The sequence below is a fragment of the Triticum dicoccoides genome, chromosome 2A (genome assembly GCF_002162155.2).
Source record: "Triticum dicoccoides isolate Atlit2015 ecotype Zavitan chromosome 2A, WEW_v2.0, whole genome shotgun sequence".
Classification (NCBI taxonomy): Eukaryota; Viridiplantae; Streptophyta; class Magnoliopsida; order Poales; family Poaceae; genus Triticum; species Triticum dicoccoides.
The window spans coordinates 762,821,555-762,833,880 of NC_041382.1; the positions used below are offsets into that span (position 1 = coordinate 762,821,555).

Genomic DNA, 12,326 nt, shown 5'->3' on the forward strand with positions numbered 1-12,326 from the left:
ACTAAGGGTTTTTCCGCAATTTCGCATGCGTCGACGTGGCGCTGGGCCCGGCCGCTCGCGTCGAAGCGGTGGGCGCTTTTGCGGAAACACCCTCCCGTCCAGGCCATCCAGGCATAAACAAGTAAACAACTGGGGACTCTCTCTACGCCGCCGCCGCCGCCTCCTCCGGCGAATCCCTCTCCGGCCCGCGGCGTTTTCCCGCAAGGTATCCACCCCTGTGCTCACATTCCTCTCGGCTCCCATCGGGACTTTTCTCTCCGCGGTTTCGTGGGATGTCGAGCGTGATGAACGGAACGGAGGAGCTGTGATCGGTTCGACTGCTTGCTCCGCCGCGATGCGGCGTCTTCTTCTTCTTCTTCGCGCGCGCGCTTCTCAGCTCGGATCGTCGCTGAGCCCGACCGCCTCCGCAGGCCACGCGGTGTTGGCGCGCCGGCGTTTGTGATCACGCCCTCTAGCTGTTTGATGAAACGCCTCTCCCATCACTGTTTAACTATGTGGCTGCCGTACTCGTATGATGCTGTTGTAGAGTTCTTATCTTCTGTGTCTTGGTGTTTGCAGCGTCATGTTGGCGGCGCGTGTGAACCTCAAGGGCTGGCAGCAGGCGGCTGTTGCAGTTGGTTCGGCATTCGGGGCCTTGCTTGATCCAAAGAGAGCTGATCTGATAGCTGCGCTTGGGGAGACCACCGGGAAGCCAGCGTTCGAGCGTGTGCTCCAGCGCATGAAGAACAGCGCCGAAGGCAGGGTAAGCCCACACTCTCCCTTATCATAATCGGATGTGCTGTTATGTTTGGACTTCTGTTGCTGTCTTAGACCATCATTTTAGAGCCTTTGCTATAGCATGTTTTCTAGATTTTTATAGGTATGGTTGCTCGATTCTTGAAACACCGTAATTTGTCATGTCAAAACTGAAAATGGTTGCCAACTGCTGATTCACCCATGCTATTGTTGTAGAATATATGTTTTTCCCTGTTTATGTCGTTTGTTTCAGAGAGTGGAAATAATCCACAGAAGATTGAATATGAACACAGGGTTATATGAAGCATTTGTTCTAGATTGATTCCTTTTGTTGCTGTGTTGTTCACTGGATTCTGTTTACCATTTGTTCTAGATACTTTCTAAACAACTTGAATATCCATTGTTATTACTGTCTGAGGCAACTGCACACTGTCTTTTACCAGTTTGATGCAATTTGCATATACATGGCAAACTGAAGATACAGTTCTATCCCTCTGTCTATGGACTTCCTTCATGTCTAAAATAGCTTGTTGTACATTGGTTCGTTGTAGAATATGTACTTTTCCTGTTAGTATGTGGTTTGTTTCGGACAGTGGACATAATCTACAAAGGATTTGATAGATATACAGGGTTCATATGAAGCATTTGTTGTACATTGGTTCCTTTTACTTTTATGGCTATACTGTTCATTCTTCATTGGATTAAATTTCCAAATTATGTTCCTATTTAGCTGGAGTCTAAGCTTCTTAGCTTGAATATCCATTGTTACTGTTATCTGAGGCACACTGTCTTTTACCAGTTCGATGCAATTTGTATATACGTGGCAAACTGAAGATACAGTTATATCCATTTGTCTGTGGACTTCTTTCCAGTCTAACTAAAATAGCATGCTCCTACAGGAAATTCTTTTCGAGCGTCCTCGGGTTATATCCACTCGGGTTTCACACGCCTGGGACATGCCTGAGAACACGTTCGGTGCTGCCTATGCTCAGTTCATGGGATCAAGGAACTTCTCGCCAGACGACCGTCCACCAGTTCGCTTCATGGAAACCGACGACCTTGCCTTTGTCGCGACCCGTGCCCGTGAGGTGCATGACTTCTGGCACGTGCTGTTCGGCCTCCCGACCAACCTGATCGGTGAGACTGCTCTCAAGGTGATCGAGTTCGAGCAGATGTTCCTCCCGATGTGCATGCTCTCTGTCGTCGGGGGCTCCGCGAGGTTCAGCGAGAAGCAGAGGAGGCTGTTCTTCCAGCACTATCTCCCATGGGCGACCAAGGCAGGTGTCAAGGCTACTGATCTGATGTCCGTGTACTATGAGAAGCACTTCCATGAAGATCTGGAGGAGGTGAGGAGGAACTGGGGGATCGTGCCATGCCCGGATCCCAAGGCGACGAGCAGTGCTTAGACTTTAGGCCAGTGCATTTTTGCATAAAAACGTCTGTATCTTTGGTTTCTCAGCCTTGCTTGTTGTCAGTTTCTCTTTGTTAACAAGTAAATAGGGTATGGTAGCTGTTGGATGTTGCTTCGTAAGGTAATATGCAATGTTGACCACAAACTACTTGTATGGTATATCTTCTCGGTTTGCTCGAACGACTTATAATATTCTACTCCCTCCGTTCCCAAATACTTGTCTTTCTAGGCATTTCAAATGGACTCAACATTCGGATGTATGTAGACATATTTTAAAATGTAGATTCACTCATTTTGCGCCGTATGTAGTCACTTGTTGAAATCTCTAAAAAGACAAGTATTTAGGAACGGAGGGAGTATATTGTAATTTTGAATCAGTGTATTACACTTCTGATCGCGGAATCTCGGTGTCGATTAAAATGGCTGAATCTCAGATACACCAGAGTCATACTTCAGCTTGAAACAAGGAGAAAGATGTTGTTTGCAAATAGGAAAACAAATATATATTACACCAAAAATAAAATTGCTCATCCCACTTTCTTCAAAACAACAAGTCTTCATGAACATTGCATGATCTGGCAAGCGTGGCATTGAGGAAAAAAGAAATGCCGTTACAACCTTGCTCAAACTCAGGTAGCGCGCCAAATTTACAGAAAACCCATGCGGAGGACGCACACAGCTCCCCCTCAAAGAATCAACAACCTATTGTTGTTACATATGCATCAACCCCAGAAGAGCGCAATGCAATAATTACAGGGCTCAAAACTTACAACACAACACATCAGAATATGGACAGCTCAATGAGGGAGTATAACTTATGCGGCGGCTGTGGTGCACAGCACACACCGCATTCTAGACTCGCCCGAGGGGGAACCGTCGTCGTCCTCCGACCCATCGTCGCTGTCCCGGGCGTTGCTGTTTGATTTCATCGAGTCCAGTCCGCCTTCGAGGCAAGACTGGTGATACGCATGGCAGCAATAGAACACGATGAATGACATGTCCTGGATGGACAAAGGGTCGAAGCACAGGCAGCATCGAGCACCACATCTCGTTCTGGATTTCATCTCTAGATTACGTAAAGTCGATGATCTGTCGCCTGTTCGCGAAGATCCTTCATTGACTCTGGCTCCTTGTGCCTCCTCGTCCATGCTTGCCATGCAGACCCCACGCCGAGCCTCATGGTAGTATTTGACCAAAAGATTAACACAATCGGCCTACAGAAGGCAGAGTCAGCGAACATGTAAGATGGATGACAGATACACCAGGATAGTGAAATGGAGATGGCTGACCTTTAGTATATCGTTGCATCCATGTCGCAGTGAAGTTTCTGTTCGATAGTCTGTCACAATCTTCACAAGGCGATCCCGCAATCTGTCAAAGCGTGAATAATCAGTAAATACTTTAACCAGGAATGGAATGGGTTAAGAGGTGCCTTTGTCAGTTTTTCACAAATTGTTGGTGAATTATGACGAAAGAAATTGGTTTTGTAAGGTTTTTGTCATGTATATAATATTTCCTAGGATCAATCTTGTGATCTTTGGGCGAAATGGACTTCCAGGGAAACATACTTGGGTATTTCTAGCCCATCTGGAACCAAACTGACAATGTACAGAGGATCAAGATTGCCGACAGTATGTTCCAACAGCATCCCAACCTGCTCAACAGTCACAACAAAAAATGTAAGACATATAATATAATGGTATCAATCTCATGACGAGTAAGCAGACATCTCATTCGATTACCATTTCAGGCTTTTGGAGGCACTGTCTTATCAGTTCGTCCCATAATTCATCATCATGTTGCTCCGTAACAAATTCAACGGCCTGCATACAGTTCAAAAATTATGTTATTCTAATCCAAACCCATAGACTCAAGTTGGGTAACACAGCATAAGATATCATAAGAAAATGAGGAGAGCCAGGTTAGGACCTCCTGTATGTCTTCCAGTTTGTTTATAATTGTAGAAAGCGCTTCCTTAGCATTTCCCATACGACCAAGAACAAAAACTTGCTCCTTGACAAATTCTTTTTGTGCAAATATTTCATATGCCTGAAATACCACACGCCATTGTTAACTATAATGAATGAATAACTTTTTTTAAAAGTATTAGGACTAGGACCTTGTCAAGCCTGTAATGCTGGCTGGTACGAAGGAAGGGTAGCAACATCCTTGGCTCATAATCCGCATAAAGCTCCAGCTACAAAACAGATAGTTTGGAGTTACTAGTTTGTGTCAAAACACGAGACAAGGGGTTACAGAAATAGGGGAAACGGGAAGAATGAGCGGGCAGACAATATATAGGGATAGTATGTCCAATGAGAATCCACATACCTGCATATCATGGTAATCTTTTCCAGCATGTATGTCTACCTCAAACAAAGCATGCAAATACTGATGCAACAGATATTTTCTGTCGCAACTTTTACTCGCATGCAACAGTTGCTCCACGACTTCATACGGGGGAATGATATCACGATGTTGGATCAATAGATGGACTGCCCTTTTACCATCCAATAGCATAAGATTGACAACCTGCAGAACGTAAAGAACAATAAATAAATGGAGCATGTGAAAGACTTTGTCTTTCTACGTTATGTCTTGGTAGAATGTAACTATATATAAGGAACTTAAATTAGACCACAGACTACGTTATGGCCACATTAAATTCCACAAAATTCAGTCACGAACAAATATCAAATGCTTGCGATAATTTTATCATCCAATATCCTTACACTGTACCTTATCATGAATGGCATCATGCAAACTGTGCTTCTCGATAAACTCAAATACTTCAGGCTTCAGCAGCTGAACAAAATAAGGTTTTAGCAATAAAAACATGCCCTAGAAACAAAAATGCAGGAACTGCTCCTTTTATAACTCAAATGTAGAATGGAGCTCTTAACTGTTACAATCTAGGATGTACTTACTTCAGCGAAGAGAGAAAGGGCCTTTTCATATTGACTGTTGATCACGTACAACTCAGCTAAAGCCTACAAAGCAGACAAGATCAAGATACCAACCTCCAGCTCAAATAAATAAATTACTGTCTTTCGACATCCAGTAAACAATATTCCGACCCACCTCTTTTAATGAGCCAGTCATCGATGAGGAATTGAGCTGTGGCTCAATAGCAGATATGACTGGTGAAGCAGAGTATAATGTAGTTGGCCAACTTTTTATTGTAGTCAAGAGAAGTTCGTGAAAAGACGCATTGGTAGTTAAAGCTACAAGAGCAACCTACATAGACCACATTAGAATATCATTACAAATAGATAGGTTTGGAAAGAACAAGCAAAAAACTGTTAGAAGCAGAGATGAGCAGGGGCCGAACACAGGATAGTGTTTTTCTGGAGCTGTTACTTGTATTGTTGCCTTGAGGCATATAAATAGTCAGGGCAAGTCGGTTGCTAATGCTGAACCGACCATGCAGCTCTAGCAGTTGCTAGTACATGCAAAAGGCAAATTGACTACTACTAGCTGAGCAGCTGCATTCACTATCTTACTGACTAAGGGCTCCTTTAATTCAGAGGATAGGAAAAATGGAGGATTAATATGCCCTGCCCATCTGAATCCAATGAAATTGCAAGACAAAGGAATTGGAGCAAGTGTGTGTTTGATGGAAGCGTAGGAATTTTCCAAGAGCTTAGAATTCATGCAAAATTTCCTACCAAATAGAAAAGGGAAAGTTCCATAGGAATGATTCCTAAGGATTGCATTCATATGAATCAAACAACATCTATAGAGAAAAAATTCCAATTCCATAGAATCACAATCCTATGAAAATCCTGTAAGAATCCTATGAATCAAAGTAGCCCTAAGGAAGCTCTAGCTGACCTGTACTACTACTCCCTAGCTAAGTAAAATATAACACAAGGATTACAACTAACAAAAACTAGTACAGGTACCTCATAAGCGGTATCACTCAGCTGTGGATTCTCTATGGGTATGTAAGGGATCAACACAGGAAGCTGGCGGAGATGAGCAAAGTGAAAGACCCACCTGTGGCAGGTAAGTTATTGTTATTAGATGTAAAACATGTATGATTAACACAGATAGTGCCCATGGAAAACAACTCCTTCTCTGGGTGAGAAATGTGTCTACATAATTATCTCACCTCTCCCATGCTGAAGGAGATCCTCGCAGTAACTTTGGACAGAGTTGCGCTGCTTCAGCATATTTTCTTTCAATGATCAAGTGATCAAGGTATCTTGTGCCCACCTACAAAATTGAATGAACAAAATTTAATAATAATTCAACTATTCCTTGTGTGGTTAGATCTCCTTTTCATAGTTAGAGCCACCCTTCCTAAAAACTGACCCACATACGATAGACCAATTACATGGTTAAACATAACACGCTTACAACTTTCTGAAAAATGAATTGAAAAGAAGAATGCATATAGATGGGATTTAAGAAGGGAACATGTATTTCAGCGTCTCATTTATCATTTCCAATGTTATGGTCACCTTAGCTCATGACACTCAAAAGGTCTAAAGGTTTTCTAAAATAATGTCTAAAGATGGATTATTTTGAATAGAAACACGTATTGCTCAGTGACAGAGGTCTCATTATTTTCAGATGGGATGGCTAAGTTGTACATGAGGTCAACAATAGAGTGAACACAACCAACGTAATACTGGCTCCTTAAAAATGCCAATTTCTAGGTTCCTAATAAATAAATAAAAGCATCCTCGTCATCAGACAAATAATGCTGATGCACTGTACTCCATTTACTAATCAAACTTGGCATTGCTACTTTACCTCATCAAGAAGCTCAGTCCTCCCTTGTCCTGCTTCAACTGCAGCCAATGCCTTTTCATGCCAACCATGTTGAAGAAGCCACGCAATATGGTCTTCAGTATCTCTAATTAGAAGGCACGTGCAATCAGAGAAAAATTGCCAATGAAGATCACCACAATTTCAGAAAACATAACGCTTTATAAATAACCATTGGCTTGTTTAATTAACAATTGTAGAACAAGGGGCTAATATGCACTCTAGGTCTGCAACATTTTAACGAACCTTGGCTTTGCTACCACAATATCCTTAGGAGAGACGATGTAATACAGCGGTTCATCGCCAGCAGCCCACTGTCCACCCGCATTGCTACTTCCTGGATCACAAAACAAGTGTTCCCTCATTATAGAAATTCCAGTGAAGAGTGAAGAAATGTCCATTCACTGTTCAGCAGTCCACCAAACCTGAGAAAGGTGCATGAGCGAGAGTGTAATCCTTTGCCTTATAGTGCTCATAACCATGAATGGGCAGAGCATCAGTAGTAAGCACATCATTTTTCCATGATACAAGATGTATTTCTGGACGCTGCGCTGTTCCCTACAAAATGTTCAGACATAATGGAAATATATCAATGTGGTAAAGGGTAATACGAGGACAAGCAGTGGTGTTTACCTGGCGTGAAGAAACAGAAGTACTAATTTTTTTATCTCCATCATCCTCTTCGGGGATATAAGCAAGCATAACCAAAAGATCGCCAAATGGAGCAATTCCAGATATGTGGTAGCCAGTTTGGAAAGAGCCCACAATATCAACATACTTCTCAGAACTTGCTGCTGAAATACTCCTTTGCATTCCATTGAGTCCTTGAGATGAATCTGTTCGAATTGCAGCAATCTTGACACTTGTTCCCCACCCAATAACTAAAACTGTGTCGTCCTACATATGGAAAAATCAATCAGTATGCAACCATGTATGTACAGTTTCCATGCAATCTGTCGTGCAAGTCATATGCCGAGTGGCAAGGTGCATATAGCCTTATTCCTAATAAAACAAAGCATGTATTATGCTCCTAAACATAACAAACAGTATGTTCCAGCCATTCTTATTCCTCTTGTTTTGGTCAACATCCTCTGTCTTGCACTGTGTGACCCAGATTACAGAGGAAGGAAACTATGACCCCTTATCGCACACATCAGCGAAAAATTTAAATGTTTGCTTTTCCTTTTGCAACCTAAGTAGTAGTATTTTTCTGCTAACCAGATTGAGATGTTCAAACTGAGCTGATTGAAATAAACTATATATCTTGAATCAAAACATTATTTACCTGCCAGACCAAGTGAGGAAGTAAAACCTCTGGCCGAGGAATTCCTTTTGGTTTCTCTATGAATGCAATTCCTCTGTCCGTTTTCATATCATGCACTTTCACCCCTGCATCATTAGCCCAGGCAAGAAGATCTGTCCTCCACTTCATAGAATGGATCGGCCCTTCACCCTCACGCAGAACCTAAAGATAAGGATACGAGATAACAGCCATTAGAGCAAATTGATCAATCAGATCGTATTTTTATCCCAAGAATGAAGGTGCACCTTTTTGTTATAGCCTGACACCCAACTCTTCTTTGTCAGCACAAGTACTTGACCTGCTAAGCCACCTGTAGCAAATCTATTGTTGCTCCGGGAGTACTGAGGGTCTAAAGCAATTGCTTTCATGGGGCGATGGTACTCAAACTTGAGTTTCTCATCAGTGAAGAGGTTGCTTATTACTACTGTGCCGTCATCTGAGCAGCTTCCTATATATTCACGATCTTCAAAACTGATGTCATTAATGGTTGCTGTGTGAGCCTTGATCTCCTTTGACTAAAAAACATATTGAAACAAATAGATGACAATAGATTAGTATCAACATAAAGAATATGGCATTTGACAATAGATTAGTAGGGGTGCCAACATAAAGGATATGGCATTTGTAGAGACGGAATATACGTGGATGATGAAGGCATCAGAACACAGGCTTCACTTCACATATCGCATACCACTTTTTCCCTATATGATTTCCATGAACCCTTTCTTTTGACAGAAACGGTGAAGCTATATTCACGCTTACAGCAACATGATCATTACTACCAATGTTATCTAGCATGGATTCAAACAGTAATGATGTTTTTTTTTTCAGATAACAACCCATGGTGAAGCTAGCAGCTACTGTATTTGTTATCTGATGAAAAGTTGCAGAAGCTTTTGATGCAGACAGTTTTCACTCTTTTAGTTAGCTCATTTAACCATGTCGACTCTGACTCATAGGATAGGATTTCAGCATAGTCATCACAAGTAATCCCTCAAAATTCCGCCGCCCAAACGCTGTCTGCATCCATAAATCTCCGCAGCGGAAGCTTACAATCGCCCCCCAAAATTCCGCTCTCGAAACGTCTCTCGCCCAATTGGCTAGTATAGTTGTGCAGAGGCAGGCCAATGCTATGAGCGCATATAGATGCTAAGAGCAGGCTCTCAGGGACAATCCAATGGCGAGCCACGCCACGAACGCCCCCAATTCCGCAACAGCAAGCGAGCGGTGGCGTACCTGGTTGCCCTGGAAGTCGAGGATGTGGAGGGTGCCGTCGTGGGTGCCGAGCAGGACGGCGCGGTCGGTGACGGCGATGGCGGCGGCGGCGTCGGTGGAGAGGATCGCCGGCACGCTCCCGCCCAGCCGCTGGTACTTGAGCCGCGGCTCCTCCTCCGGCTCGTCCCCCTCCTCCCCCTCCTCCTCCTCCTCCTCATCCTCGTCCTCCCGCCCGTACTCCCCGTCCCCGTTCACCAGCGCCGGGTGGCTGGCGCGCCGCGCGGCGGACGACATCCTCCTCCCTCCTCGCCGCGCGGGGGGATCACGGCGGCGGCGAGATCCCTCGTTCGGGGAGGTGGAATTCGCGAAAAGGTGAGGGTTGAAACCGTAAAAAGTGCTGGCTCGTGCTTGGATTGGCGTCCGTCTATCGGCTTGTCGTTACGGCCTTGACTTCGATAATCCGAAGTTCCGAACCGAAGCGGTCCGGTAGACAAAAAGGGAGAACGGTCGAGTCGGGCTCGAGCCGGTGTCGAGTTCGGGCCGCGTCCAGTGGTCAGTGGATTCGGAGTACTCCTAGATTGGAAGCGTGGCCATTGGCGATGGCGATCCGGGCTGAAACTAATACGCTGATATGGACACGGACAGGCAGGCTTGTAGCTGTGTCCTGCTTACGACTCACCGTGGATGTTTAGTTGGATGGATCCTATTTATGTGTAAGAGTGCCGTCGTAGCTGTCGAGCCCTGAGGCCTTATACAATGCAAGATGCTTAGAGACTAGATTTTTTTTTAAGCACCAATACTTATTTGTACAGGATAAATGCTTAGTTAGGCGTCTCTTCTGTAGAAATAGGCATCCGTACTTTTAAGAAAATCCGGTTTACTTTTCTATAAGCATCTAGCATTGTATAAGGCCTAAAGGGTTCACATAGTGCTAAAGTTTTCCGACAAGATCAAAACAGTGATTTTGGCCTAGTTTTGCAGGTAGTGAAGGAGGAAGAATGAACAAAGAGTGAGGTGACGAGATAACGAAGCAAGAGCAGGAGGTGGAGTGGAAGAGAGATGAGAGGCGGCGGAGCAAGAGCGAGAGTGACGACGTTGGCAGGAGAGAGGAGAGAAGGCCATAAGAGACTAAGAGTAACTTATGCAAATATATCAATCTAAAAGTTATTAGAGGCAATGGCAAATCCACTACCAGCACTAGCACAACAATCGTCTCATGTCTACGAGGGTGCAGTCTGCTTCCCCTGCCTTGTGACAGGCGGGCACGGCGTGATCAAGCTTCACCGCTCGGCAATCATCAAGCTCTGGATCTGCCATCAATGCCTAGAGAGTGGTTGTCCCTAACATATTTGTCGAGGTGGACCAAAGTGAAGGAAGTTGTGAGATGTTAATAAAAAAAGAGAATGTTCTAGAAATAAAGACTCGATACGAAATCATATTTGAGTTAAAGAAACTGTAGGATTCAGCCAACGGGATAATATCCAATGTCACTGACAAAGCACAAAGAAACACCAGCAACCAAAAAAATACAAGGGTGATGAGAACATGGCTTACAATACAAGCCACACTACAAGCACCTAGAACTAGAGGGGGGGAAGCACGGTTTAAGGAGTCGTCCGGCAGCCCAAACAACGAGGGAGAAGAAAGAAATAAAGAGCTCCAAAGGAAATGCCAGCCACCTAAGAGCATGTACAACCAGGATTGGCTAATTTTGATCTAAAACATTCGTGAGTGTGCCAGAACATCGGGCACGCCTATTTTGAGTCTCTATTTGTACATGCATGCGACCATGTCCCCTATATCTTTTCTAAATTGCGCCAGTCAAATGTATGTGATTGGTTATAAGATGTTTTGGTAGGCTGAACTAACTTACAAAATGTCTTATATATTTTGATACGGATGGAGCAAAATTTGAACGTGACCATGTTTTAGACTGAATCGACGTACACTAGGAAACGCTAACACTCAACTTTTTTTTAAAAAAAAAGGGAAACGTTAACACACAAGACGACATACATTTTGGCAAGGGAAATGTTTCCAGCCGGCAGCTTCGGCCGGACCCGTGCGGATCGTGCGATCCCTTTCGATCGTGGGTCTAGCGATCTCCCACACAAACGGGCCCACACATTATTATTTTTCAAACAACCTTATCTTCTTCCCTGCATCCTCTCCTTTCTTCCCCTTGCAGCCTTCTTTCTTGGTCGCCACGAATGATGAAGCTTTGATGTTTTTGCTACCAGCTGCTTGCACCGGTGCTTCAAACGGCATGGATCGGGGCCGACGTAAAGATGACTGGCGGTGCTGAAACTACTGTCGTCATCAAACTGCAACGACTGCCTGCTACTAGGAGAGCAGAGATGCCACAACTACCTGTTGCCATGGCCGGAACCGCGTGTATACAGTGTTGCATCCGTGATCTAAAAAAGCTTCAACTATAGTCGAAAAAAGCTTCAATCATAGATAGAAAAGCTTCAATAGACACTGCCCAACTAAAAAAACTTCAACCATAGGAGTAGATAGATTTTGCTACTGCCGGCGAGGGTTTTTGCTACATCCATCATGGCGGAGCTGTGACCTCGTGCCGGCGGCGACGATGATTTGCTGCAACCGTTGTCATTTTTTGCTACATCCATTCAACGACACATTTTTGCTACCATGAAAAGCTGCATCCGGCTGTATGTTTCGTTGACGGAGCTACGTCCCCGCGACGACGGAGGTTATTTTGCTGCAACGGTCATCGGCTTTTGCTACGACCAACGAGAAAATTTGGTACATCCATTAATGGCGCAGATGTGACGCTGGACGACGGCGACAATGATTTTGCTGCAACCGTCGCTATTTTTTGCTACCAGCGGCGAAGTTTTCGCTACATCCATCTAAATGGCG

The 12,326-nt window shown here is 44.2% G+C and overlaps 2 protein-coding genes across 2 annotated transcripts; one reads left to right on the forward strand and one right to left on the reverse strand.

Moving 5' to 3' along the window:
• Nucleotides 1-100: 100 nt before the first annotated feature.
• Nucleotides 101-2,343, forward strand: LOC119357072 (ubiquinone biosynthesis protein COQ4 homolog, mitochondrial-like). Its single transcript, XM_037624057.1, has 3 exons — nucleotides 101-205; nucleotides 559-742; nucleotides 1,635-2,343. Exons 2-3 carry the CDS (start codon nucleotides 563-565, stop codon nucleotides 2,139-2,141), a joined length of 687 nt encoding a protein of 228 aa, XP_037479954.1. The 5' UTR covers nucleotides 101-205; nucleotides 559-562; the 3' UTR covers nucleotides 2,142-2,343.
• Nucleotides 2,344-2,652: 309 nt separating this feature from the next.
• On the reverse strand, nucleotides 2,653-9,867 carry LOC119357070 (vacuolar protein sorting-associated protein 41 homolog). The gene is made up of 19 exons (XM_037624055.1): nucleotides 9,462-9,867; nucleotides 8,471-8,740; nucleotides 8,208-8,387; nucleotides 7,556-7,819; nucleotides 7,348-7,480; nucleotides 7,169-7,259; nucleotides 6,908-7,010; nucleotides 6,261-6,364; nucleotides 6,052-6,145; nucleotides 5,228-5,383; nucleotides 5,074-5,136; nucleotides 4,886-4,951; nucleotides 4,478-4,678; nucleotides 4,266-4,343; nucleotides 4,076-4,195; nucleotides 3,889-3,969; nucleotides 3,715-3,800; nucleotides 3,436-3,517; nucleotides 2,653-3,360 (listed from the first exon to the last, which is right to left on the reverse strand). The coding sequence occupies exons 1-19, from the start codon at nucleotides 9,732-9,734 to the stop codon at nucleotides 2,962-2,964; spliced, it is 2,844 nt and encodes a 947-aa protein (XP_037479952.1). The 5' UTR covers nucleotides 9,735-9,867; the 3' UTR covers nucleotides 2,653-2,961.
• Nucleotides 9,868-12,326: the final 2,459 nt, after the last annotated feature.